This window comes from Mytilus trossulus, chromosome 13, assembly GCF_036588685.1.
Source record: "Mytilus trossulus isolate FHL-02 chromosome 13, PNRI_Mtr1.1.1.hap1, whole genome shotgun sequence".
NCBI classification, from domain to species: domain Eukaryota; kingdom Metazoa; phylum Mollusca; class Bivalvia; order Mytilida; family Mytilidae; genus Mytilus; species Mytilus trossulus.
The window spans coordinates 34,923,012-34,950,564 of NC_086385.1; the positions used below are offsets into that span (position 1 = coordinate 34,923,012).

The following is a 27,553-nucleotide window of genomic DNA, read 5'->3' on the forward strand; positions in this document are numbered from 1 at the left end:
TGCCAATCAGACAACTCTCCACACGAGACCAAATGGCACATACATTAACAATAATATGTCATTTTACTGCCTTTAACAATAAGTGAAACGAATACCACAGTCAACTAAATAATATATTCATTTCATACAGATGTATTCCATACCCGTAGCCATTGGGGTTCGGACGAACCTCGGCTTGAAAACAAATAAGCACTGTTAAAGTCAAAGTTCTGTTCGAATTGTGACTGTTAAAGTCGAGTTTGTGAGTCCAACGAACCTCCCCCCCCCCCCCCCCCCCCGACCCCTTGGAAATTCCTGGCTACGGGCTTGTATTTGTAGCAACATGCAATGTGTAGATTTCCATGTTTCCAACTGATGAATTATGAAGGGGTGCAGAATTATTTATTTGCATAAAAGCCAGAAAGACAGAATAAATAAGCATTCTTCAACACAAAGATCGACAGATGAAAAGATATACTGTCAAAGTGCCACAACATAAAATAATACTGTCCTAACCTTAACCCAATCCCCGCGAATATCAAAAATGGTCATCCTCTAATGATACGTGTGCGGAAGGGTACTGTTTAACGTGGTACTTAACACTACAGGGAGATAGCTCTGAAAAAATCAGCCGAACGTTTTAATCACGTTCTATTGTTAAGGAAATATTTCAAAGCTTCTCATTGATCAAACTTAATGTTTGTCAAACAGCTATATATATATCCAATAAATTTTAACCCATGAACTGAGTTGTTCTAGGTTTTTGACATTTTCATATATTGTCAAAGGGTCAAGGTAAACGTTTTGTCAAAATTATATGAAATTTAAACGAGCCAAATTATTTTTTTGTCAAAATGCTTCCTTACCTTGGAAATTGATGTTTAGTACATGTAGATTTTCCGTTATCAGGCATGCTTTTAGACAATCCAAACTCGGTGGGATTATTTGTCCTAAGCCATTTTACTTTTCTATCCATTTAACTCATTTATCATTCTTAGTAAGTGTATATATCGAAATCATTTTGATGTTATCAATTTAAATTGAGACTCCTTTTCAAAACGGTATCTCCATATCGGCGTAATATTCACGGGATAAACATCTATATTAAATGCACATAAAACATTAATGTTTTACTTTTTACATTAATTTTAAACTGCTACTTCATGAAAGTGCATTTTATAGATTTGTATGATTTTATTCCACTTGAAATCACAATTAAAATCCTTGAGGAATTTTAAATAATATTTGCATTGAAACTATTAGACATTGACAACGTTTCGAAGAGTTAATCTGTTCCACAACGCATCAATAAACTCCTTTTTCTATAATAATGATAAATATTTCAATATACTAGTATCACTAAATTAAGTACTGCATTGATTGCACAGGGTATATTCGTTCATGATTTGAAAATAAATTTCGATTTTCCAAACATTACACGCATATGTCTTATATAACGTTTAAAAGTTATATTTTGAAAAACATGAACAGACACTTAAATATGACACAATGTAATGTTGTTTTCAAATTATATAAATATATATATACACAAACTGTTGTCAGTCTTTTTATTGTTTATAACGGTTTAAAACGGATCACATTACTTCGGAATACTATCGCTCTGTCGAATCTATTGAAACGAACATCAGTAAAAAGTGTAAAAAATACATTTCACAAAACAAATGAAACTAATCCGTTCCGTAGGTCTGGCGTTAACAATAAAGATATTTTGCACTTCGACAAAAAGGTAGTTTAGGTTGTTAAAATTTTATTGTTGAAAATTAATTAATTGAAAATTATATTGTCGTTTGAATGCTTTGCAAATTTACTATGCAGTTGTTAAGTGTTTCATACATTTATGATATTTATTTAAGGGTCAGATTTAATTAATTAACAAAAAGTTTGTGTAACAATATTTTATTTCGCTAGAGTACTCTCCAATTAAATTAGAAAATATTTTTAGAATTCAAATAGTTAATTATATTGTGTATTGCACAAACATGCATTTAAATGGGTGACAAGCGTTTTTTGGTCTTTAAACATTTTTTGACGCATGAAAAGGAAAGTTTTTGTAACTGTTGTCTTGACATGAGAGTCGCTATGATTTTTTTCCGAGTATTAAAAATCAATATTTAGCAGTTAACACTTTTCACCGCCCTTTTAATATTTTTGGTTTAAAATTTGAGCTACGAATTTCTACATATGATACGCGGAAGGGTAAATATAAATACCTATGACCAATCCCTACACTTTTTATTATATTCTCTATATTATTGTAAACACCTTGACCTTCTGCCTTCGATTAGTTGGTCATACTATATGTATTTTACAACAACATCGTGAAAATTCGGAATGAATATTACAATAATAATCAAAGAGTCTACGAGCACATAAAATAAAGACCTTCTCGAAATTTATACATATTTTTAAACAAATATAGATTTATAATCGGTAAAGACCACCTTAAATTTTATTCAAATTACTCCATGCTTAAATAATGCATTGAAAATGCTCATTTCATATCTAAACGTCAAACCCCGTGTACCCGTCGAATGAAATTGTCTCAACTGTTTTTCTACCTCGCATACCACGCGCGCACATGTTTCCTTTTTATCCGAAAAGAGCGTAACTATGATAATCTGCAAAATGCATGTTTCTGGATTCGACTTCGTCCGTTTCACTGGAAAGTTATTCAATATAATAAAAGATTATTTCAAGCATCAACACCAATTAGGCATAAACAAAACAACCAAAACCGTATCAGCCTTTTTTCTGAGAGAGTTCAGCATTAGTTATACAATTATACATATTTAATGAACTTGCAATTTACAGATCAAATGTATCATTTAAATGTTGCTAGAACATAACATCTGCTACTGGAAGGATTGAACCATCTTGGACAGCAAGTCCGTATACCAACAAAGTGAAAATATTTTGTTTATAAAACAGAAGGAAACAAAAGCAACCCACGTTGAATTGACGTAAAATCTGCTGTATCGCGTTGGGAAGTGCCACACTCTTCGCACGTTAAAAATGACGAGGTTGTTAAGCTGGCCTGTAGTAAAGCAACATTTTTGTCTATTTTTTAATGGCGATTTACCCATTTTGCACAACATTCTAACAGCATTTGTCGTTACTTTGACTATTCTCGTCCGACATATACAAAAAAACATTTGCCACTGGAAATCAAGCAAACGCCAATCAATCAATCCTCATTTGCTTTCATTATGCCCATTTCTTCAAAACACTATTCCATAAAACACCCCTTCCTTTTACAAACAATAAAAATAAACACTGAAAAGTGCTAAATTGCATTGCAACATGGAGCAATGTTTTAGGATATTCTTCCTCACACGTAACCCCATACGGACATCCCTAAGATTAGAAATATAACATTCTGCCAAAAGTTTGTTGATCGAAAACAAAATATAAATATTCATACCTTAATATCGATAGTTTATCCTCATCAAATAATGATATTGGAATCAAATTAATCGGTCCTTTCGGAAATCCAGTCATTTTGTCCAGTGTTCAAAAATTCAGATATCAAATTCCAGATATCAAAATTCTAGATATATACCAAAATTTCAGATATCAAATTTCCAGATATCCAAATTCCAGTTATCAAAATTGCAGATATTACAAATCCTGATATCAAAAGTGAGAAATCGAAATTCTTGACGCTTTTCGCTGCCTCAACACATGTAAAAATGATAGTGATATCAAAGACGTTTGTTAAAATGCCAGAACTGCAAAGTTAAGTATGTTTATCGAAAAGCCAATTTGTTCTGTAAGAGCTTGATGTTATTTTCAAATACTTTGTTACAACACTGCTAGCGAGTAAGTCATTAAATTGTATCTAATTCGAAGGTTGTTGAACAAGTCAATTTAAAATATATAATTGATATAACCTTATCCCATGTTCATTTAGAAAGCTTTTAAAAGACAGACTTAAGGCTGTTTCTGGAAAAGAAATTTCTAGCTATTCGCATACAAATTTATTTTAATCCATATTGAATTTTAATGCAATAATTTAGTTTCCAATGAATGCTTTTATGTATCTTCTTTATAGAAATCGCACCAAATCAATATCTCCGCCAGTTGATTTTTTCTTTCATGCACGCTACATTTTTGTACTTCAACGATTATAACTTCCGGTGGTAGAGTAGCCTCGTTTCCACGCTATACAAAAGTTAAGCGATTACAATCTTACTATTGGTTAACTATTTCCAGTTGAATAATGTTTATTTACGTTTGCATCTATGAAGCTATAGTTCCAGCGAAAACATTAAACTTTTGACCGGTAAAGGATTCGAAGAAAAAGCCAAACATTAAACGTGTATAATAACATACGTCTTAAATTTTACTTTCGTCCAATTGGCTATAGATTCAATCAGTCCTTTTTAGTCTTCTTATCTTGTCGATTTGGTTAAAAAGTTTATCTGGAGTTCATACTAATTGATTAACTCAAAATTAGTTTAAGTGTTTTACGACATTCGTTCACAAGTCTTTTTGCGACATTCGTTCGCAAGTCTTTTTACGACATTCGTTCGCAAGTCGACAACTGTAATGTTATTTCAGAAAATCTCTTTTGAATACATCATCAGTAATAATTCAAATTTATAGTTCTTTTTAATTTTAAGATAATTTTGCAAGTTTAAACCTATATTTTCATACAATATTCAAAACCCTGTGGTTAAAATGAAAATTTAACACGCCATGGACATTGCATATTTAATATTTATATACATTATACAAATAATTTGTATACATTTTTGCATGAAATATAATGATTTTTAATATTTATTTACTTGTAGTTCTTTTTTAAGACCAACTCGAATCAAGATCATCTACATATTTGTTACAAAAAAGAGAAACAGGATTTCAATGAAAATCTTTTCAACTTTACAAAACATGTCTCTGCGTAATTTTATAATTGTAAAATGCCTTACAATTTTCTAAGTGGTGTGCCAGTAAGGTTGCAATTAGTTCATCTCTATATCTCTATGTTATTTAATGGTATGTTAAGTAAAAAATATGAGACAAGTGCCTGTGGTCATGTCCGACAGTCAGCTAGTGTTGTCTTTATTGGTGGAAGAAGCCAGGATATTCCGAAATTAAGAAATTTAAATTTGTCAATTTAGGCGCACCAGCCAAGACCGGGAACAAAACCATACAAGTGACTGTAGATGAATATATTAGACCACTCGGCCACCAAGAATGCTATTAACGTACATTGCTGCACGTAAAATGTTCTGTTTTGTAGTCGGTATTTAACCGTTTTGGCTTTTGTAGATTGAAATAAACAATTAATTTCCCCATAGGCGACAATGGTAGCCTTTTTCGAGATACAGACTTTAGAAAGTTGATTTTTTTCACGAAACCTTGCTAGAATCAAAGAAAAGTTATTAGGACAGTATTTTTTGGTCCCAAAAGTATAGGTTCGCGTTGCTTTTCTTAGCGTATTTTGTACTTATCTCCCATGCCTATCAATTTTGCCCTTAAAAATACGTGTCTTGTCCGAGCGTTGAAAAGTCATCTCAGTGCCTTCAGGGCTACGGAATAATTTTTATTTTGCCTTTTGTATAAAGCAGAGTGCACGAAGTCTCTAAAATAAAAAAAGAACGGGCGCACATATCGACCAATCAGGATTAGCCATACTCTTAATTCTGAATACCATGTTATGCTCATAAAATGGCTGCGCCCATAAAATCTAATGGTGTATTGTAACCTGTAATCCCATTCTGCCGCGAATAAAAAAAGTATGTTCACACTCGCATGCAAAAGGTGCATGAAAAAGAATTTTTCACAAGATAAAATGTCATTTTTTTGTTGCCCAATCAGAGATGAAGTTATATGCCTATAGCTAAAAACCTAGAAAATATTCCTTTTATTAAAAAAGGAAAAACACGAAACCCCATTATAGCAAATACTTTTCTTTCGAAGGTAGTACATGTATGACCCCGCTGCGAACAATTTAACACTCCAATCAGACCAAAATACGTAGAACTTTATAAATCATAACTTGATCTCATTAACTTCTCAACAAAATCAATAGATGTAGTGCAACATGTAACATTTTGCTAATTAAAATAATAAGTCTCCGGTTTAAAGGCGGAAATAGTATGTGTAACTTCTAATTACACTGATTCGAACTTGGGTGCATTTTCTATATCACGGCATCATATGGAACATTGGCTGATTTTTTCAGTACTTGAGAACTGCAAAACAAGACATTTCTAATGAACGTGATGTTGTATTATATAATTTTTGGTATGACATATTTGCCACTGGACAATAAAACTTGCATATGACATTATGCTGTATTATACTATTTTTTGGAATGACATATTTGCCACTGGACAATAAAACTTGCTAATGACGTTATGCTGTATTATACTATTTTTTGTTTAAAATATTTGCCACTGGACAATAAAACTTGTCAATGACGTTATGTTATACTATACTATTTTTTGTATGAAATATTTGCCACTGGACAACAAAACTTGCCAATGACGTTATGATGTACTATACTATTTTTTTGTATATAATATTTGCCACTGGACAATAGAACTTGCCAATGACGTTATGTTATACTATACTATTTTTTGTATGAAATAGTTGCCACTGGACAACAAAACTTGCCAATAACGTTATGATGTACTATACTATTTTTTTGTATATAATATTTGCCACTGGACAATAGAACTTGCCAATGACGTTATGATGTACTATACTATTTTTTGTATGACATATTTGCCACTGGACAATAAAACTTGCAAATGACGTTATGCTGTATTATACTATTTTTTGTATAAAATATTTGCCACTGGACAATAAAACTTGCCAATGACGTTATGTTGTACTTTACTATTTTTTGTATGAAATATTTGCCACTGGACAATAAAACTTGCCAATGACGTTATGATGTACTATTTTACTATTTTTTGTATATAATATTTGCCACTGGACAATAGAACTTGCCAATGACGTTATGTTGTACTATACTATTTTTTGTTTGAAATATTTGCCACTGGGCAATAAAACTTGCCAATGACGTTATGATGTACTATACTATTTTGTGTATATATAATTTGCCACTGGACAATAGAACTTGCCAATGACGTTATGTTGTTCTATACTATTTTTATTTTTATTTGTATATAATATTTGCCACTGGACAATAGAACTTGCCAATGACGATCTGTTGTACTATACTATTTTTAATATAAAATATTTGCCACTGGACAATAGAACTTGCCAATGACGATATGTTGTACTATCCTTTTTTTAATATCAAATATTGTTGCCACTGGACAATAGAACTTGCCAATGACGATATGTTGCTATACTATTTTTAATATAAAATATTTGCCACTGGACCATAGAACTTGCCAATGACGATATGTTGTACAATACTATTTTTTTTTGTATATAATATTTGCCACTTGATACTTTAAACTCAGTTCCAAACATTTTGAAAAAAGGGGTCGATTAATGGTATATGGTGCGCGTGTTTAGGCTCAGAGAAGGTAACAACACCATTACCTGACTCTATAATAGATTAAAATAACAATTATGCACCCGACTAGGTTTGTTTATAATATCATAGTATATCGCATTGAATTCAATTCATTATTTTTGTAAGTGTCTCATTTCTCATTAATATTTAATACAACATTACACGTAGTGTAAAAATATATAAGAAGAAGAAGCTGTAGATTTAAAATAGAGAGCCATTCTGCACAGGACGTGCACTTGCCGCGGTGTTGACGTTGTTGTCTCGGCAGCTAGTTGAGTAAGCATGTAAAATCAAGTACATGTAGATGAAGCATGAATGCAAAAGAGACAACAATCCAACAAAGTTGAAATGAAGTAGGCCAGCTGAATGACGCCTCCGAGTTCGGGAATGTCTCGTTGCATTGAAGACCTGTTGGTGACCTTCTGTTGTTGTCTGCTCTATGGTCGGGTTGTTGTCTCTTTGGCACAGTCCCCATTTCCATTCTCAATTTTATAAGCAATTATAGGCAACCGTACTGCCTTCAACAATGAAAAAAAATCATACCGTGTGGTCGGCTATTTGTATAAAAAAAATGGTCCATCATGAATGAGTAGACATAACCAAAGAAGCGGCAAATATGATAACAATATAAACTATAAGTTTACAGCTCTCCCAAGCAAAAATAGCAATTCGTGAACCAAAACTTTGCAAGTGCAAAAATGTCGTTAAAATAGTTTTGGACTGAATTCAAGACGTAATATAAGTTCAAGTAATTGTACTCGAACGAACACTTATTTAAAATCACTGAAATAATTACATATATTTTAAACGGTTTATGCCATACCTGTAAAAGTCTTTGTTTTTTCTCTTCTTAACAGACAGGCAAATGTAAAACCATGTTATGATTTGTTTCAAAAGTAACTATTCATATGTATTTTTAGCAAGAAAAAATTGTGACCTATTTATCTTATTTTATAAATATTTTACATACAAGTTTAAATGTAAACAAAGTACAAACAGCTATATGTAGACATGATCGATGAGTGCTTGTTACAGAAAAATATCTTTTCAAAGTTTTCATTTCAAGAGGACTAACTATTGATTTACCTGACTCCTTTATTTTGACATTTCGTTCATTTCAAAGGCTTCTGTTACATACACGGGGAATACTTAAGACCAATATTATGGATTTTGTAAAATTTTAATCTCTAAAACTACAAAAAGTTATTCTATGACATTAGATGTTTAAGAAAGTTAAAGAAAATATTTAGTCTGTTACCGTATTGAAAGCATAACTTCATATTACCCAAATTGCACCAGAGTACCCAATTTTCACCCAAATTGTATGCAAAGAGAAGGGTATCTTGTACACAATGTAGGTTTCTTAGAGACTAAACAATTCGTACTTTTATCATTTATCATTTTGTAAACTATGTCTTTCAACATGTCATAGCTGACTGTGCGGTATGGACTTTGCTCATTGTTGAAGGCCGAACAGTGACCTATAGTTGTTATTCCTGTGACATTCTGGTCTCTTGTGGAGAGTTGTCTCATTGACAATCATACCACATCTTCTTTTTTCGTATCAACAAAAAGCTACATATTATTAAAGATCCACAAAACGGTCACATTGTATACATTAACAAATGAAGTATCCAGTGAACGAAGTATCCAGGGATAAGTAAAGTTCACGGAAACGGTTGCATACGAAAAATCGACTGTCGCAATTTGATGATCACATGTAGTAAAACTACCGATGAACGTCTGAAAAAGCTAATCACCAAATACAATACAATTATCTTTTAACCTTTCTCCCTATTTTGTATCAACCCTCCTCTTTAAAACCTCATCGTCCCGCGTTTGCATGAAATATTTGCCACTGGACGTTTTTAAGCAACCAACTCCAAATCGATGGCTTTAGAATTCTAACATACAAGTATAATTGATTTTAGAAACCCAATTACTTGTATATGCAAACAGTCTAATTACTAATTCGCCGTTTCAGAATCTAATGCATCCTGGGTAATATTTTCAAAAGTGAACAACAAAACGTCCTGATTGGTTAAAAATGTCATAAACAATGGAAATTTAACCAATGACGTGACGTTATTTTCATTTTGGGGTACGAACAATGAAATTACCCATGATGCTTTAGATTCTGAATCGACCAATTAGTGATGGACAGAAATTATAATATATTAGAAATTATGGAAATAATTCATCATGTGGATACTATTTTGTGAATTTGAAAACGAGATTTCAAAAGTGCATGGTCTTTGAATATATAATCTTCACATAATTTAATGAAAATATTTGTAGACGAATTCTCAGCTTGTCTATATTAATCTAAGCATCAAATAAGCAGAAAATTATTTGTATCTAAGCTTTCAATATTAACTTTTACTATCATTATTTACAGAGTCATGCTGTGTTCAAAATGACAGCTTTAAAAGTATTTTGTAACTACCTGTTTAATCTAAATCGATATACATTTTTGTAAGTCAATAACCAATTAAAAACCATCCTGTCACCTACGAAGTTCAAGATTACTTCTCCCCATGCAGTCAAAAGTTAAATCTTTAATATCTACATGTATCAATGCTTTTATTTCATTCCAGTTAATATATACGTCATTGTTTGTTGACAACTGCAAATCTGTTCAAAAAATCTTTGATATTTTTTTAAATACAGTCAAGTTGTTTTTACTCAAAATCTGTGCTAGTGGTAGGATATGAAAGGACCAATTAAAACCAAAAAAATTGTGAATAGTTTCAAGTACATGTACTTTGATTGGCTAAGGTGTGTTTCAATAAACGCAAATAGACAACTTTCGAGTTCGATGCATTTCCGTCAAAAACTCTGGTTTTAGTGAACGTCACTTGTGCGTTTAGGGGCGTCGTCACTTCCATTTCAATGTTGAGCGATTTGTTGGAAAATTATAATTCTATATTGTAGGAACTATTCGACAAATTGAATTCTCAAAATTGACAATAAGCACTGCTGTCATTAGGGAATTGTCATTAAGTACCTACAGAACAACCATTATTTCTAGTTTATCCTGCACAATGACGTTCACTAAGACGCTTGATGAACGTTAATAGTGCAGGGATACAGGCGAGCCCCTCTATCTGGTAAATGACGTCATACAGGCGCGTATAATTGACGACTTTTTTTCCGGTGACGGATGAACTCGAAAGGGGTCTATTCCATCACTATGGGCTATTTCGCGGAGGTCAGTTTTTTTAATTGGTGCAAGAAGCCGGAGTGCTCAGTGAACCACTGGCATGTGTCAGAAAAAACCCTGACAATCCTTGCTTATTAAGATTGGGTCGAGCGCATCTGCCATATGCAAGGTTCCAACTCACAACCTACTGTTGACCAGCTACTGATACATTTATTTCTATTCCGTTATATTTGGAATTTCCCTATTCTATTTCTATCTTTAGACTTGTGGTACAAGTTTGGCTAGTATGTAAATCAGAAGTGGTCTGATGTTACTGTTGTTTTCTGCACGAATAGTTCGAGGGCGGTAGTACGGGTGGGGTTTTATAGGCATATATAAGTCCTGATTACGTTTGATTATTATCGATGTGCTCGAGTAACTTTGATAGACGAAGTTAACGTTAAGCTCTGCATAATATATTACAGTTATGTTTGTATTGATATGTATTTAGAGGACATTGTGAATGTATATAGATGGAATTGTGGGAGAATTTAAAGTAGTTGAACTACTACGACAACTTATTTATCAAGGCCCCTCAAGTACTTGGACATGCATGCACATTACAAAGGAGATGCGACTGATACCAGAGGGACATTTAAAACTCCTAAGTCGAAATTTAACTGATAAGGACAAGACTAAAAGTGAAAAGGACAAACAGGCTAACAATAGTACAACTAAAGACTAAGCAATACATACGAACCACACCACAAACTGGGAGCGATTTCAGGTGCTCCGGAAAGGGTAAACAGATCCTACTCTATATGTGGCACCCGCCGTGTTACTCATGCTATAGCACACACCCGTTAACAAGTCTAATTCGGGAGATCATGATCCCATTTGTAAAAAGTAAACAGGATTGTAGTTACGACATTCAGAAAATTAACCTACCAGTTATTAACATATGTCTAAGTATTTATCTCTTAATACAATCTTTGTGTGCAAGTTTTTAAAATGAAATATATGTTGCTAAATTTCATTAACTCAGTATACATAAAAATTTTAATTTCCCAAAAGCACCATCTGAGCCACTTTCAGCTTGATCACAGCAACGAAATCATATGCATTATGATAAATAATGAAGAAGATGTAATATGATTTTCAATGAGACAACCTCCACCAGTGAACAAATGATGTCGAAGTTAGCAAGACAGTATAGTTCATCGTAAAGCCTTTAACAATGAGCAAAACCCATACAACATAACAAGCAAATATAAAATCCCCAAAATGACAAAATATAAAAAAATTTTTTTTTTTTTAAATAATCGATTAAGTCAATTAAAACGGATGTTTCAAAATTATTAAGTTTTCGACACATAAAAACATTTGACAAGGCTTTCGTTTCTTACCTTAATTTGTGTAAAACAGTACAGGAACTGTTTTGAAACACTAAGTGTTCAGACTTTGGTCAGACAAAAGTTTATCTTAAATGCTTAAGAATTCATCATTATTCAAAACATTTTTTATTGTGTCATATGTACTTGAGGTAGATCTCGAGATATGATATACCTGATTTTGTTAATGTTAACATATCTGATTCATATTATCAAAAGTTAGTAAGTTTGGTATGTTAAAGGGATATGCATATATATTTCTAAACCAAACACTGAAAGGAAATCAAGATATCATATTGATTTTATGTATTTCTTCTTAGCAAAGTCAATCTCGTTCTGGAATTTGTTAACAAAATTGACGCAATTCGCATATTTGGAGACTACTAATATTATAGCATCAGGCCTACTAACTGAAGTAGGAGGGATAGCTGAATGAAAAGGGAACGATCATTTAACTTCCAGGGGGTTATGTTTTTTTTCTTTAAAAAAATTTATTCTGCTCCCCAATTTTATGAACAAAACTCTTCTGGTCAAGTAAATGACCAAAAAAAGATTCTGAATGCTAATTCCCCTATACCTCATAGTGTTAAGTTTGAAAATAATAATTTGATTGATCGCCCCCCTCCCACCTAGTCCCCCACCCCAACCCACCACACTGAAGTAAAATGATTGCTCCCATAAGAATGAAATAAAAATTACTAATTCGAGGGTGGGAAAGATTGCCTGGACATCAGAACAATGGTAGTGATATTATGGGTGAAGGTCTGGATGGGGTTGACAGAATAATAATTAATAGTAGACGAATTCCACACACAAAAATCGGACCAACACAAGACTAGAGAAAAAAGGAAAAAAATAAGAATAGAGAATAATAGGGTGCTAAATATAAAATATAGAGATAAGAGAAAACAGTTAAAAAAAAAAACATTCAGATCCTCATTCATTGCTAACAAAAATAACACTTGAAAAAAACTAAAAAATCTAAAAGCAACATGTTGGGTCTTTATTGTTGTTTTTCGTCTAAAAGTCACGGTGGGGTTTATGAAGTGCAATACACACAAGACAATTTAAATAAGGTGAAATATCAACAATCTAAAATAACTATCGCTTATAACGCTATAATTCACAAAACAACACCTATTGTGTATACCAGTCTTATTATAACAACTATTATATAACAAAGATGTAAGTTTATGTATAATATTTTGTTAATTGAAACCACAGGCCCTTTAAGTATATAGTACTGTACGTTATAATTGATTAATGACAACGTACTGTATACAATGTATATGGCCAATGGTCATTCAGCATATGCCTCTTCAAAATCATCTGATTTCCCAGGTTTTCAAAAAAACGTATTTTTTTCTTTTCTTATTTTTCTTTCTGTAAACATGTATATATCATTTAATATATTTTACGAAGATCTACGTATTCGCCAACCTAACTCGGTTTTGAATCTAAATTTATCAAATGAATCAGCTAAATTCGGGTACATTACTGAGAAAACAGATAACATGATATCTATATTTTTATGATATCTATATTTTTATGATACCTCCTTTATTTAACATTATATCTATCATTTCTTTCCCTAAACTTGTTTTCTCCCTGCAAGCAATTTCATTACTAAAACAAAGCTTCTCTAATTAACGTCTCATTTTACAACTGAAAAAAGAACCTGTTCAAATGATTTACATTTTACAATAGTGATTTTACATGTCTGGTCGTATTAGTTTTAATTATTTACGAGAAAAGAGTTGACATTTAACAGTATAAATCGGATTCAAAGCATGTTTGACGTACATTATACATGTAATATCTCTATTGACATTGACATTGTAAACGTTACACTTTTATTGCGACTTAATTATCGCAGACAACGCAGCGAAAATTTAGGCAGCTACTTCACACCATAGCTTGTTACTAACATACGTGGTATAGATATGAAGTCAATGCAAATACATACAGTACCAAAGATCGCAGAGGAGTTCTGATAACTGTACTACGATGGTCGAAGTGAGCCGACAAAAATACAGATTAAACTTTGTATAGTACTATACAGAAAGTTTGCACATAGTACTTTCTTGTTGTTTTACTACCTGGTTTAAAGATGGTACTCTGTACAGAAAGTTTGTACATAGTACTATCTTGTTGTTTTACTAGATATCTAGTATAACATCTAAATCCAGTATAATGTAAAAGAGAAAAACAACGAATGCCAAAGGTATTATCAAACTCATAAGTCGATGACTATGATGCATGCATGCGTGGGCCGTTCAGGTTTATTTATTTTGTTTCTCGTACCTTCTTAGATGACAAGCTGACAACGGCAATAACGAAAAACAACCAAAACTCAAACAACACTATACTAAACGCAACACAAAAGACTCGACATTATGTAACACACACCCAGTAAAGCTTGGGTTGATCTAGAAACAAACACGGGTTATAACTCACAAACAAATCATCTGACTAACCAACGACGTCACAAATTTCAAAATAGCCATCAAACCTTACATAGTTCGAAAATAAATCCATACATTGATTCTCCTTCATAAAATTTGTACACGTTCATTTAAATTTGAGTTAAATGCTGCAGCTCCGTTTTTCCCAACATGCACTTGTCTCCGGCAAAAACACACGTATATACGTCTTATACTTTTTGGGGGGACAAGCAGTAGGCTAGCGGATCCAGAAATTTTCATCGGGGACGAACTGTATGCCTAGGAGGGCCCCCCTCCGAACATGCTAACTATATAATCAACCAAAAGTTTCCCAAAAAAAGGGGCGCCTCTAAATCTGCCTTTGTCAAGATCTGGTGTATTACCCCTAAAATGATGTAAGGTCCTCAAATATGTTCAACTTGGACTTACTTACCCAAGTCCAGAAATTTGGAGGTCTTCCATGTCAGAATCTGAATAACTTGGGACCCGTTCTACAGCCATTATACACGTCCTTTCACGCACGTGCGACTTGACATACTGTCTTCGTCTTGAAAGTCTGTCTAAAAGCTCATAACCAGAATGTGACAAGTCATCTAAACTACCAATTTTGAATCCGAAAGTCGTTTCCATGGTTACTTTTTAATTCGCAATATTGGAATACAAATCAAAAACGTTAAACAAACACACTGGTATTTTCTTAATTGTTTTTACATAACATTTCACATCTCAATCACAAGTAATCATCTAATTCCTTTTTAACTTGATGTTTGCATTAAATTCTTAACTCCTTTTATCTGATGTTTTAAAGTCCATTTTTTTCTAGAAAATGTCATAAGTAGGTCCAATCAGAAGCTCCTCAAGTAAATCTGTCCAATTACCCAAAGATTATTGTAAATCGAATAACAATCATTAAAAACATCGACCGATAATCGTAATTTGCTTCTATACAATGGACGTTCTTCGTGTGTTGTAATAAAGTCAAATTGTAAGGAAAATGTCTGAGATCTTTCCTCTGTTTATGAATGAGCTCGAATTTGTAAAGTAAGAAAACGAGATTAAACTCAATCCAAGTTCAGATTTATTTTCTTTTCATCACCGCATGGAGTCTATTCAATCTGTCTTTGACCATATTATGCATCATTACTTTTTTTTAATTGCTTAAAGTTGGTTTCAATTGAACCTGACATGTTATTTATCAATTACTTACATCTAAAGGAACATCATTTTAAATACTTATATTAATATTAACGATAAGAGTCAATATTTTTGAATTAAATATATGCAGATTTGCATAGTTCATTGAATTTTCCAAATGAAGGTACAACTATTCTACTTTAATTCTCACTAAAACCTTTTCAGTTATTGAAAACATCTAATAGTATTGATATAGATTTAAAGTCCGTAATATACTATTTGTTTTCTGAAGTATGTCACTCAAAATAAAAGTTTTTTTTAATATTTGACATAATTCGTTTATAGCTCTATCGTCTTATTAATATGTCTTTATCATCCGGGTTCCTTTATGTCACAAGTTTTGCAGACGATAATCCTTTCAGTTTTTAAAAGATGTATTAAAAATAAGTTGGTAAACAAATATTCCAGTGATTCGAATTCGAAGAATTCTAATAATAAAGCGAACTGTCTGTCAATCGTTTAGTAATCTTTAAGCTTATAATATACAATAACAACTCTTTAGCATTATAATGCTATTGTACACTTTCTTTAAACCAACTGAAATTTCAAATGATGAGTTATAACTTTGCTTTCGAAGCATCCATGTCTTATTTTAAAGCTACAATAAATTAATCCTTTGTTTGTAGAGTTGAAATTATTGTTCTAATTATTCATCATTCTTCACAACTCGGTCGATTCCGTGCCTCCATCTAAATGGAGAGACGCGAAGTCACACGAGGTTTGCCGACTGTAATATTCATAAAACGACAGTTTCTAAAACTAGACAAGTTATCTCCCTTTCTCATGAAAAATGAAGAGTTGTCTTGATTATCCTCAACTACATTGTACATCGAGCATTCAACATGTAAAAACCAAAGAATAGTACAAAAGTACCGACTATAATGTCCGGAGTGCGTGTATGATTTCTCAGAACTTTACGTGCAACAATCACAACTGATTGCGATGCAATCACAACTATAACATTTCATCGATAGCACCACAAAACATTGACTCCATCTTCATTTATTAAGAAAAACTAGTCTTCTGAATAAATGCGTAGCCATACAATAGATTGAATCTAACTTTTCAAAAATCCGATAATTCATAATTATGTTCTGTACGAATCTACATGCATAATACTGGTTTATCACGCTACTGAAGTGAGGCCTTTAAATACAATTTAATAACATTGTAACTTTGATTTTATTTGCTACTTTGTTGTTTTCAAACTAATCAAGACAACCAACGCGATGAAAAGTTTATCTTTAATAGTTCACATATACTCTATTGTCCCATCATGAAACTACTTGTCATACGAATACCATTAATTCTTAAAACAAAACAACACAAATTTACTCCTTCGTCTGTTATCATGTTCCATAGATATAAATCATTATGTATAACTTATAACAAATAACCATTTGATCTTCATGGAAGCTATGAAAGTGAAACATGATTTTAAAGCCCCCCCCCCCCCCCCCCCGCTACATTAAAGAGCTATTTTTTTCAGTTCTCAGCCGATGATGGCATACAAACTCTCAAAATGTAATCGCTGCTGGTTATATACTTCAGACATATTTGAATGTTCCCCAAATTGTAATATTTTTCCCTCTTTAAATTTCAATTATTTGAAAGTTATTTCTACATTTAAAAAAAAAGATGTACGAAGATTATTATTGTAAATGAATTTTCTAGAAATATAATGTCAACATGCAAACTGCAAATTTATACCATCGATCGAAACATGATTAACAATAACCGAAAAAAATACAAATTATATAGATCGTAAAAATAAGATTATTCGTTTTATATTGATCATATATTATACCTAACAATATTAAAGTGCATCTTAAATATGACTACACATGTACTTAAAGTTATAGTCGAATCCTTGGTGTGCATAGAAAGCGATATCCGTTTATATATCAAAAAGGCCAAAATGTAACCGAAAAGGCAATAAAACCAATTAAAAAAAATACAAAGAACGTCAAAAAACAGACAACGAAAAGACTACACGTGTGGCTTCAATTTGTTTGAAGATTGGAAATTCTCAGAATATATAAATTACAACAAGTTACATGATCGTAAGTAACTATGTCTAACAGGATACACTGATCTTTGTTATAAAGAAAAACATAAAGCAAGATAGTTAAAGGATGTAGAATATATCACAGCGACTTAGTCTTGGTCTGTATTTGATAAATTTGCCTAGATACATCTTTTTAAAAGTATAAGTAAACAGGACATCATATTACGTTTAATTGCATGCACACACTAGTGTTTATGAAGGTACTTGTATACCAATCAGTCAATAGAGCTCTGTTTTACAATCACGGCATTTATAGATATCAGAAGATGTGGTATGAGTGTCAATAAGACAACTCTCACTTATATATAATGCAAAAAATATTATGTAACTATTGTTATATGCCAAAAGTTCCTTGGAACAAATATTATAGGGAAACTTATATTCTGTCACACGTGTACTGGCTGCAGTTTAGAATCCCATTCAGTATCCGTGTACTGACTGGAGTTTCGTATCTCCTTCAGTATCCGTGTACTGGCTAACGTACTGATAACCCATTCAGTATCCGTGTATTGGCTGAAGTACTGGTATCACATTCAGTATCCATGTATTGGCTGAAGTACTGGTAACCCATTCAGTATCCATGTACTGACTGGAGTTTCGTATCTCATTCTGTATCCGTGTATACTGGCTGAAGTTTCGTATCCCATTCAGTAGTCGTGTACTAGCTGAAGTTTCGTATCCCATTTAGTATCTGTGCACTGGCTAAGGTTTTGTATCTCATTCAGTATCCATGTACTGGCTGAAGTTTCGTATCCCATTTAGTATCTGTGCACTGGCTACGGTTTCGTATCCCATTCAGTAGTCGTGTACTAGCTGAAGTTTCGTATCATATTCAGTATCTGTGCACTGACTAAGGTTTCGTATCTCATTCGGTAGTCGTGTACTGGCTGAAGTACTTGTAACCCATTTAGTATCCTTGTACTGGCTAAAGTTTCGTAAATGTGAACTACAAACATCATTATAGATCTTATTTGAATTAATGGAAAGACGAGTCTGAATTTGAATGATATATCACCTTTAAGCATGCATTTCCTCGTTAAACGATACATCGAAGTTGAAAAATTGAAAATGTCCATTACGCCTGGACTAATTAATACAGCTTGTCTGAAAGCAATTACATGTTATGTATCATGCAAACAAGATATTAAAAATATCGTCCATCTTTACATCTGCATCAACATCCATAAAATGGTGAAAACACGTCCATTTATATTACAAAAAGTAAACATTCTACCAAACAGAGTGATATTAATTGACTGGTTGTCGTGCTATTCAAATGCCATGAACAAAGACTTCTATTTTGAGTGCCTTTTTGCTTCTGAAGTTTTAGGGTTAACATCTTTTCCATGTTTCACTAACAAACTCGTATGATGCATGCCACAACTAATTATCCATATTTTTATTTTTTTGCTCATATCAACGTTAAACAGAAACTGTTTGTTCTGGTTTGAACAGACGGAACTTATCAATATATTTCTCTCTCTTTCGAGTTGCATATTTATATATAATTTAACTAATAATGTATAATTTTTCATAGACTTTTGTTATGAGTAATTTAATATTTTAGTTCTTCGAAGAAAACGATTAAGTATACAAGTACAAAAAGTATAATAATATCAAAGAGATCATGCGCGGATCTAGAGGGGGTTCCGGAGGATGGAACCCCCCCCCCCCCCCCCCATTTTTTTTGGGACGATCAATGAACTTGAATGAGGACATGTAATTGGAACCCCCCTTTGTCCTGGGTTAGGAACGCCCCTTTTTAAAATGGGTGGATCCGCCCCTGGAGATGCTAGAGGCAAATGTCATAGTCTGAGAGACACCAACACCATTACAAAAATTTCCAAAATAACGGGAAAAAAACAGTTATTTCAATTTGACATAAGACAACTTCTACTGGATAAGCACCCAACTTAGAACACTTCTGACATCAGGGTCTTTCTATACTGGTCTTTTGTGGATAGTTGTCTCATTGGCAATCATACCACATCTTCTTTTTTTTATAAGTATGTGTCTGAAATATAATGTGGTTTAACTTTTTTTAAGATAATAAAACATCCCCCTTTTCAGTTCCATCTCAATACTAGTAATAGGGAAAATAGATGCTTGAAAACAAACAATAAAAAGCAGCTCAATGTAGATTTTTTATTGCAGGAAAGTACTCCAAATTTGTTTTAACGACCGCGTTCCCAACTCTTATTACCCGTGTTTTATGTCAAACTCTCGTGCCAAGAAGGCGTTTCCTTGCAAACCGGAAGTACAAAATAACTAACACTATTATCTGGAAAATAAGGTAGAATTACTGGATTCTTATAAATAAAAATATTGGAATATGGATCGATCAGGCCTAATGGTCATCAATTAGAGAGAGAACCGTACTATGGACTTCGATTATATATAATTTACTGAAGTCTTGTAATATACATGCATAAAATAAGACCCTGAAACATACACAAAAGAAAAAAAATAACAATTGTGCAATTGCTTTTAATTCATCGATGATTAAAATTTGAATTCTATACTAAAGTTTAAAATATGATGGTTCAAAATCATATAAAAAGAAGGATGTCTATCGTTGACCCCATGCACTATAATTTAAATCATTTAATGAAATTTAACTGTCAAGATTTAAATAGCATTGATTGTGATTTACAGTTGCATAAAAGTGCATACTTTTATTTGTGATTGTCAATAGATTTTACATTGTGCATTACCGGTAGATGAAAACACTTATCTACATGCAACTAGACACTTGGTGCTGATAGCATAGCAGTGTGTTGACTAATCGGCTAATTTGCATAATATATAAGCAATATCATATTATGTAACAATTGCTTGGAAAAGTAATGGCTGTTACCATGGTTACAGGGAAAGGTAGTTATAAATGGTTTACTTTTATAAATTTGTATTTGGATGGAGAGTTGTCTCATTGGCACTCATATCACATCTTCCTATATCTATAGAATCATATTGTGAATAACAGTGTGGTCCTGGCCATTGATTGACGACCTTAGTTATCCCATTGACTGGGACAGATTAGGTGAACGTTTGTCGGTAACAATCACTGCTCACTATGTACTTTTTAAAGACACTGAATCTGTGGGGTCACCAAAGGTTCTCAACACCTAAATAAAGCAATTCGAAAAACGAATCCGGAAAAAATACGATGTGTTGATTTATATCAATAATATAAATCAAAACATAAAGGTTATTCCTGAATAATTTTTCAAATTATTTTATTATTAAAGGCGTTAAGAACCTTTGGTGACCCCACAGTTTAAATTTTATAATAAGTAAGAAGTGAGCAATGGTCGTTACAGACAAACGTTCACATAATCTGTCCCAGTCAATGGGATAATTTAGGTCGTCAATCAATGGCCAGGACCAGACTGTTTTGAATGTGATTCTATTGTGATTGTAAAACAGAGCTCTATTGATTGATTGATTGGTAACACCACTTTCAAGGCTGTTGGCCATTTTTTGTCAGTTGTTATTGGTGGAGGAAATAGGAGTACCTGGAGAGAAAAAACGTTTATATTGCTGTTTCGTTGACTACAAACAGACATTTGACTCCGTAACCAGACTTAATTTATGGTTGAAACTATCAAGAGTTGGCATAACAGGCAAATTACTCTCTGTTTTAAAATCAGTGTATTCTACAGTAAAAGTATGTGTGCAAATTGATGGTTTTTATTCTGAGCAGTTTACAAGTTCAGTTGGTCTTATGCAAGGGGAAGTTCTTTCTCCTATAATTTTTTCGTTATATGTAAATAACTATGAAATAGAATTCCTACGTAATAGTAATATACCATATGAAGTACAAGACTTGTCATTATTTTTAATAAATATAGTGGATGAATTTTGTTACCTTGGTGTACTGTAACGGTAAATTTGCTAAATCTCAAAAACATTTAGCTGAGCAAAGTAGATACGCTGTTTTTTGTTTAAAGTCGAAGGTTTCGTCATTGTATTTGATTTTTTTTTACATAGTTGAATTTATTTGATACTTACATTAAGCAGTATTTTATGTTATGGTTGTGAAATATTTGGCTTCCATAAAGCTCCAAATATTGAAAAAATACAACTTGATTTTTTGCAAAAATATATTATGTGTCAAACAGTGTACAACAAATGTTATGGTTTATTTTGAATTGGGTAGATATCCTTTGATATATTTTAGAATGTACAACATAGTGAAGTACTGGTTAAAATTGTTATCCACAAGCAACTGTATTCTTAAAAACTGCTACAGAGAACAACTGTATCATTTCTGTAATATTAGAAGCAGTTGGATGTATTATGTCATGTTGTGTTATAAAAATGTATTTGTATGTATTGCACTGATAAGCATAATATGCTTAAAGTAATAAAGAATTGAATTGAACCTTTGTCAGCAAAAGTGGCAATCATACGTAATTATAATTTGAGTCGTACACGCCTACCAATTGCAGAGTTAGAACTCATTGTTCACAAGCTAGTGACACAGTTTTTCGACTATTTAGGCTTCTTGGCCACCGAGGCCTCGAACAGCATACGAAATTATCTATATTAAAGATCCTTATAAAAGAAGCAGGAGTAACGGGTCAACAAAACAGAGACACAAATAAGCAAGAGATCTCTAGATGGCTACGTGGTTTCAAAAACAGCAGACCTGTTATTCTGAAATAAATTAGAACCCTTTCACTGTGTATATATCATATTTTATTTCATATAACCTCAATATATGTTTTGCATGTGCCTTATATAGAATAATTATAACTCTCGTCAACAACACCGCATTATTCTTGTAAAATTGTATGTGAAGCCCTCATACTTGACATTTGTATTTTTTAAAAGCGAAACATTTCCCATATACTTTAATTTACTCTTTTAACAGTTTGTGATTATCTTTACATTTAAGTTTGCTCACAATACGGTTAATTACTCTCAAATTCATATCTACTCGATTTCTGATGGTATTAATCAAACAAATGCCACGAAATTTTGACTAAATGAATTTCAAGGACTAGTATTATCATTTTTTTAGACCAAGCTATAGAACTGTTTCATATTTTTCGTGTCATGTCTTTTTATAATTCTGAAGAAAGTACAAAATGTGAACAAGTGATGTCTCTTTACGACAATTAATAAATCATATGTTAACAAAAGTCATGTTAACGTCGCACTTTGCTAATGTTGAGCTTTTGCTACTAATCTAAAAATCCAAGAGGACTGCCACTATGGAACACAAATCAATGTAGGGCCCTATGAAAGAAGCAAAAGAAATCAGTCCGGAAAAATCTGGTGGGACACAACTAATCCAACCCATTAGAGAAAAACACTGTCAAACATACTAACATGCACTTACAAAACAATAAATATCCACACTGATCTGTGTCCACACTTCACGGTTATTATGCAAATATAGAAATACAAAACAATTTGAACCTAAATTAAAAAATCGTTTAACTTAGTCCAGAATATGATCATTGTATGGCGGTTGACAGTTTATTGATTGATTAATGCTTTATGTATGCCACCTCAGTGAAAAAGATATATATAGTGGCGATTTTACTGTATATATCATTTTTTTAATGTAAAATAAGACCATAAAAGATATAACTAACCCTTGTCCAACGATCTGTAAATTTCCTGCACTGTAACACACAACCTTGTAAGTCTGCATCTTGTTATGATTTATAAACGAATAGTCACCACACTTAAACTGCACCGCTGCCACCAATTCAAGTTGTATAGAGATAACACTGACAAACTTTATATAGACATTTCTTTCTCATTTAATTCATATAATAGATTTACTTAAAATGAGTTCTTGTATTTAACTGCTTTATGTTGTAAGTCATAAAAAGATCCTTTAATGCATCAATATTGAATAAAATGAAGTTATAACTCATTTTAGAAGCCGTAAAACGCGTACCTGTAAAGCTAATATTATATAATATTATGTGTCAGAAAGGGCGGACTCACTAGATGTACTAAGCGCATGTAAAGTTAGCCAAGTTATTACTTTTTTGAGAGTTGTTACAAGTTTCGTGGATTTTGTAAATTTTAGGGATTTTGAGTGCCTTACATTAAGTCAGACGTGGCTTATCTCATAATCACAACCCGTATGTCGGTTTAATTTCATATTAATTTCAATTTTCGATAGTAGGACTGGTGCAGAACTAGACAACGACGAAGCGCAACCGAAGCAATTTGATTCTTAGCAAATATTAAGCATCGAAAATTCAAAGACCAGAGCAACACTCAACCGCAAGAACATGCAAAAATGTACAATGTACACACGTTTAGGAGAATGTTATACAGGGGTTGTCAATGGTTGCTGGATGTCACATTTGTTTAGCGTTACTAGTAGTTATTTTGTCATTAATCAAGCCGTTCAAAATTCTGATTTGAAATATGTCGGAACTCATTTTTATCCAACCCCCATCTTCTTTTTCTTTTGTTACTTTGACTTCTAGAAATCTTTTATCTCTCAAGAATTTCCTCATCACACACACACACATTATACCTTATCCGAAATTTATCAACTGGTAAACTGACATTCTGGTACTCGGTAAGAGCAACTTAATTAAGTAAACCAAGCTCACAGTCGTGTATATGAGAGCCCACAGATGAATTTGTCAACTAATTGCACCTATTATAAGCTTGAATTTACTTCTTTCACTTGCTCCTACTTGTCAAGATTTCCAGAATGTCCTACCAAAGAGAAGTTACTTTTCGAAAAATTGTAAATCAGTCAAAAGTAGAGGTTATATGAAAATAATCCATAAAATCTGTTTCAGACGAGAATGGTATATGCACAAGAAAATCATATAAGGGAAAAATAACTCTAATCACATGAATACACATTTCATTTTTTTTTCTAATTTCAATTAACAATTTAAATACCGCAAATAAAGTGCAATTCGAATCGCTTTCTTTGTACCCAAAAGAATCCGAATCAATCGTATTCAAATTTATTTTCCAATTTGGTCTGTTACTTAATAATACAGGACACGAATTGAGCCAATAAATTATCAAGAGCATTGTAAATATATCAAAATATAATATGTAATACATTTCTTTACACTTGCTAGTTGTTAACGTTTAGAATTAAAGGGAGTTTTACAGTATTTATCTTTGCTCAATGTAGATATTTTTTTATACAATCTTTCACTAAGGACAATACTATAAATTATAAATGATCTCAACCCATGACTTAGTATACTATAAACTACTGAGTACTACTGTACGTCATTAGGACATAAACTTAGTAGACAGTTTTCAACATTAAAGGAACAAATTATCTAGTGTAGACTTATATTTTATTAAAAATATTTAGGGACATAAATCATTATGTTTGGTACGGAGAAATCCGCAAGCGACTATATGCGTCATGTTGCGACAAAATCATTTGCGCCGACGACTAGTTTTCAAAATACGCTAGTACCAATTACATCAAAAATAAAATATACGATTCCGCCAGTTTATTGTAATAAAAAACGAAGAATTATAAATCCTTTATACTGATACCTACATGTAGCATGGGCATTTCTGTTGGCAGCTTTTTGATATATAAAAAAATACAAATGGGACAATCGAAATTCAAAGTTCGTTCAGAAACAATTGTACAAATGCAATTACAAAAAGTGCAAAAACTTACAGCACATTTCCCTTATTTTTTTTATCTTTTTTGTGTTGGTTTTAAATTTTTTCTTGTTTCAGAAGCTTGCAAAAATTTCAGATTTTATAACAATTGTTTATATCATTGTGTCCATTGAAACTTTGAAGTAATGCTTGTGATCGCTGTTATTGAAAAAGAATCTTGTTTTTGTTTAAAGTCTTAAAAAAAGGTAAACCAAAGAAAGATTTCGTATCATCCAAAAAGCTGATTCGACAGTAAAAACTGATGAATTTTTGCATATTCGCTGCTTAACATGCAAATATCATGTCAACATCATAATTACCAGGAATATAGTTTATGTAAAAGACATTGCTATTAAGAAAAGTCTCAAAAAGACCAAACAGACTGAAGAAAAATACATGTAGTATATTATATACATTACATGTACTAGTATATTTTTGTCAAACATTGGTGGAAGGGAACAAATCAATATTTAAAATATAATCTTTCATCTAGACACGTCAAGTTGTTTTTCCAAAGTATGTATACACGCAAAGATAGAAAAAAATGTTCAAAGGGTTACATAAATTTTAAATCAAGGATAGACTGAAGGTACTACAAATAGGCCATTAATAGATTATTTAAGCACTTAGTTTTCAAGGATTTTAAACAAGTCATAAGTACATAAATAATTAGTCTCGAGTCGTCAAAATTAATATAATTTGTATAAATATATAATTGTATTCATTTGTAGTAGAGTTTAACACCATTCAGTAATAACTTGGATTTTGAATTCGCTGTTAGTAATTTAAAAGCGTGGATTATATTCTAGCTAAAATATATTTGACAGATAAGCATACGCTGGCAGTCTGTTAAACTACCCTATTTCAGCGGGGAAACTGGTGTGACCATTCTAGTCAATTAATATAAAAAAAAGAAGATGTGGTATGATTGCAACTGAGAAAACTCACCACAAGAGACCAAATGACACAGAAATTAACAACAATAGCTCACCGTACAGCCTTCAACAATGAACAAAGCCCATACCGCATAGTCAGCCATAAAAGGCTAACAAATTACAAATGTAAAACAATTCAAGCTTTGTGTTGAATGGACACAAAATCAGTATTTACAGGCTTTGGTAAAACATAATATTATAACTCTACTTGGACCATTCGGCCATCCAAACAAAATGTCTAGTGCTGAAGATAAAAAGTCTAGGTTTGAAGAAAAATGTCTACGTCAGAAGAAAAACATACTGATGACAAAGATTTAAAATACAACGCGTTGAAACTAAGTGTACTAAGTCCAGATTTTTTAAAAATATTATGTAAAAAAATAAACAAACATACTTGAATGCAATGCAGAGGCGGATTTTTGGGAAAAAATTTGGTTGCTTATATAGGAAATCACTGAAGCGTGACTGAAGCGGCCCCCTCTTATGTCAGTCAGTGGGCCCCCACTTATGAAAATTTCTGGATCCGCCACAGCAATGTACGGAAGCGTATTAGCGCCAGATATTTTATTTTAATTTTTCTCGCAGTGTGGGAAAAGATTAGTAAATTCAATGTAAGAATAAAGGATCTGTTTAGACAATGTGTCAGTTACCTATACAGAGGGAAAAACGATTCAAAGAACGGCGACTCTTGCTAAACTTGATATTTTTTTATGCAGAACTTTGGAATCTACATTGACAGAAACGAATACAGGGAATTATATAATTTTAGATGTAACACGTCTTCTGATTGGCTATAAGTTTTTTTGTATATCAGCACATACAATGTATTATACACATAAATTTGTCGGATGACAGATACGAAGAACGTTTTTTTTTTAATTTTACGATTTACAGTAACTCCTCAGTAATGCAATTTAAAATTAAATTAATATTATAAGGAAAGGCTGTACTATTTGTTCTAGCATTTCGACATTATCTAAAAATTGTATGAAACGAGTTATATTCCGTACTTTTTTACGTGTCATTTCTTCATAGACAGAAAATTGCGGTCATTCCATAAATAACTACAATGTAATTTTAAAGAATAATCTTGTATCTGAACCCCTCAATGTATATTAAACACCCGGTCATTCAATATATCATATTTGCAAATAAATATTATAAATCAAGAACAAGACAAATTTAAACGTACAAAGAACGCAATCAAGATTTTCTAACGAGTATTTGAATAAGTTTAACATCTTGACTT

At 32.2% G+C, this 27,553-nt stretch overlaps 1 protein-coding gene across 7 annotated transcripts in view; it reads right to left on the reverse strand.

Annotated features, from left to right (window-relative positions):
- LOC134694003 (uncharacterized) overlaps nucleotides 1–27,553 on the reverse strand; it is a 43,970-nt gene that overhangs the window by 2,413 nt on the left and 14,004 nt on the right. Inside the window, exon 1 of one of the 7 annotated variants that reach the window (XM_063554991.1) lies at nucleotides 23,347–23,431. The exons of 2 other annotated variants lie outside the window; for them this stretch is intronic. In XM_063554991.1, coding sequence (XP_063411061.1) covers nucleotides 23,347–23,405 — 59 coding nt within the window. In that variant the 5' untranslated portion in view covers nucleotides 23,406–23,431. Of the gene's footprint in view, nucleotides 1–845; nucleotides 1,356–3,421; nucleotides 4,039–12,049; nucleotides 12,145–14,911; nucleotides 15,789–23,346; nucleotides 23,432–27,553 lie in introns of those variants that run through there. 4 more of the 7 variants (XM_063554986.1, XM_063554992.1, XM_063554990.1 and 1 more) reach the window with 4 other exon arrangements.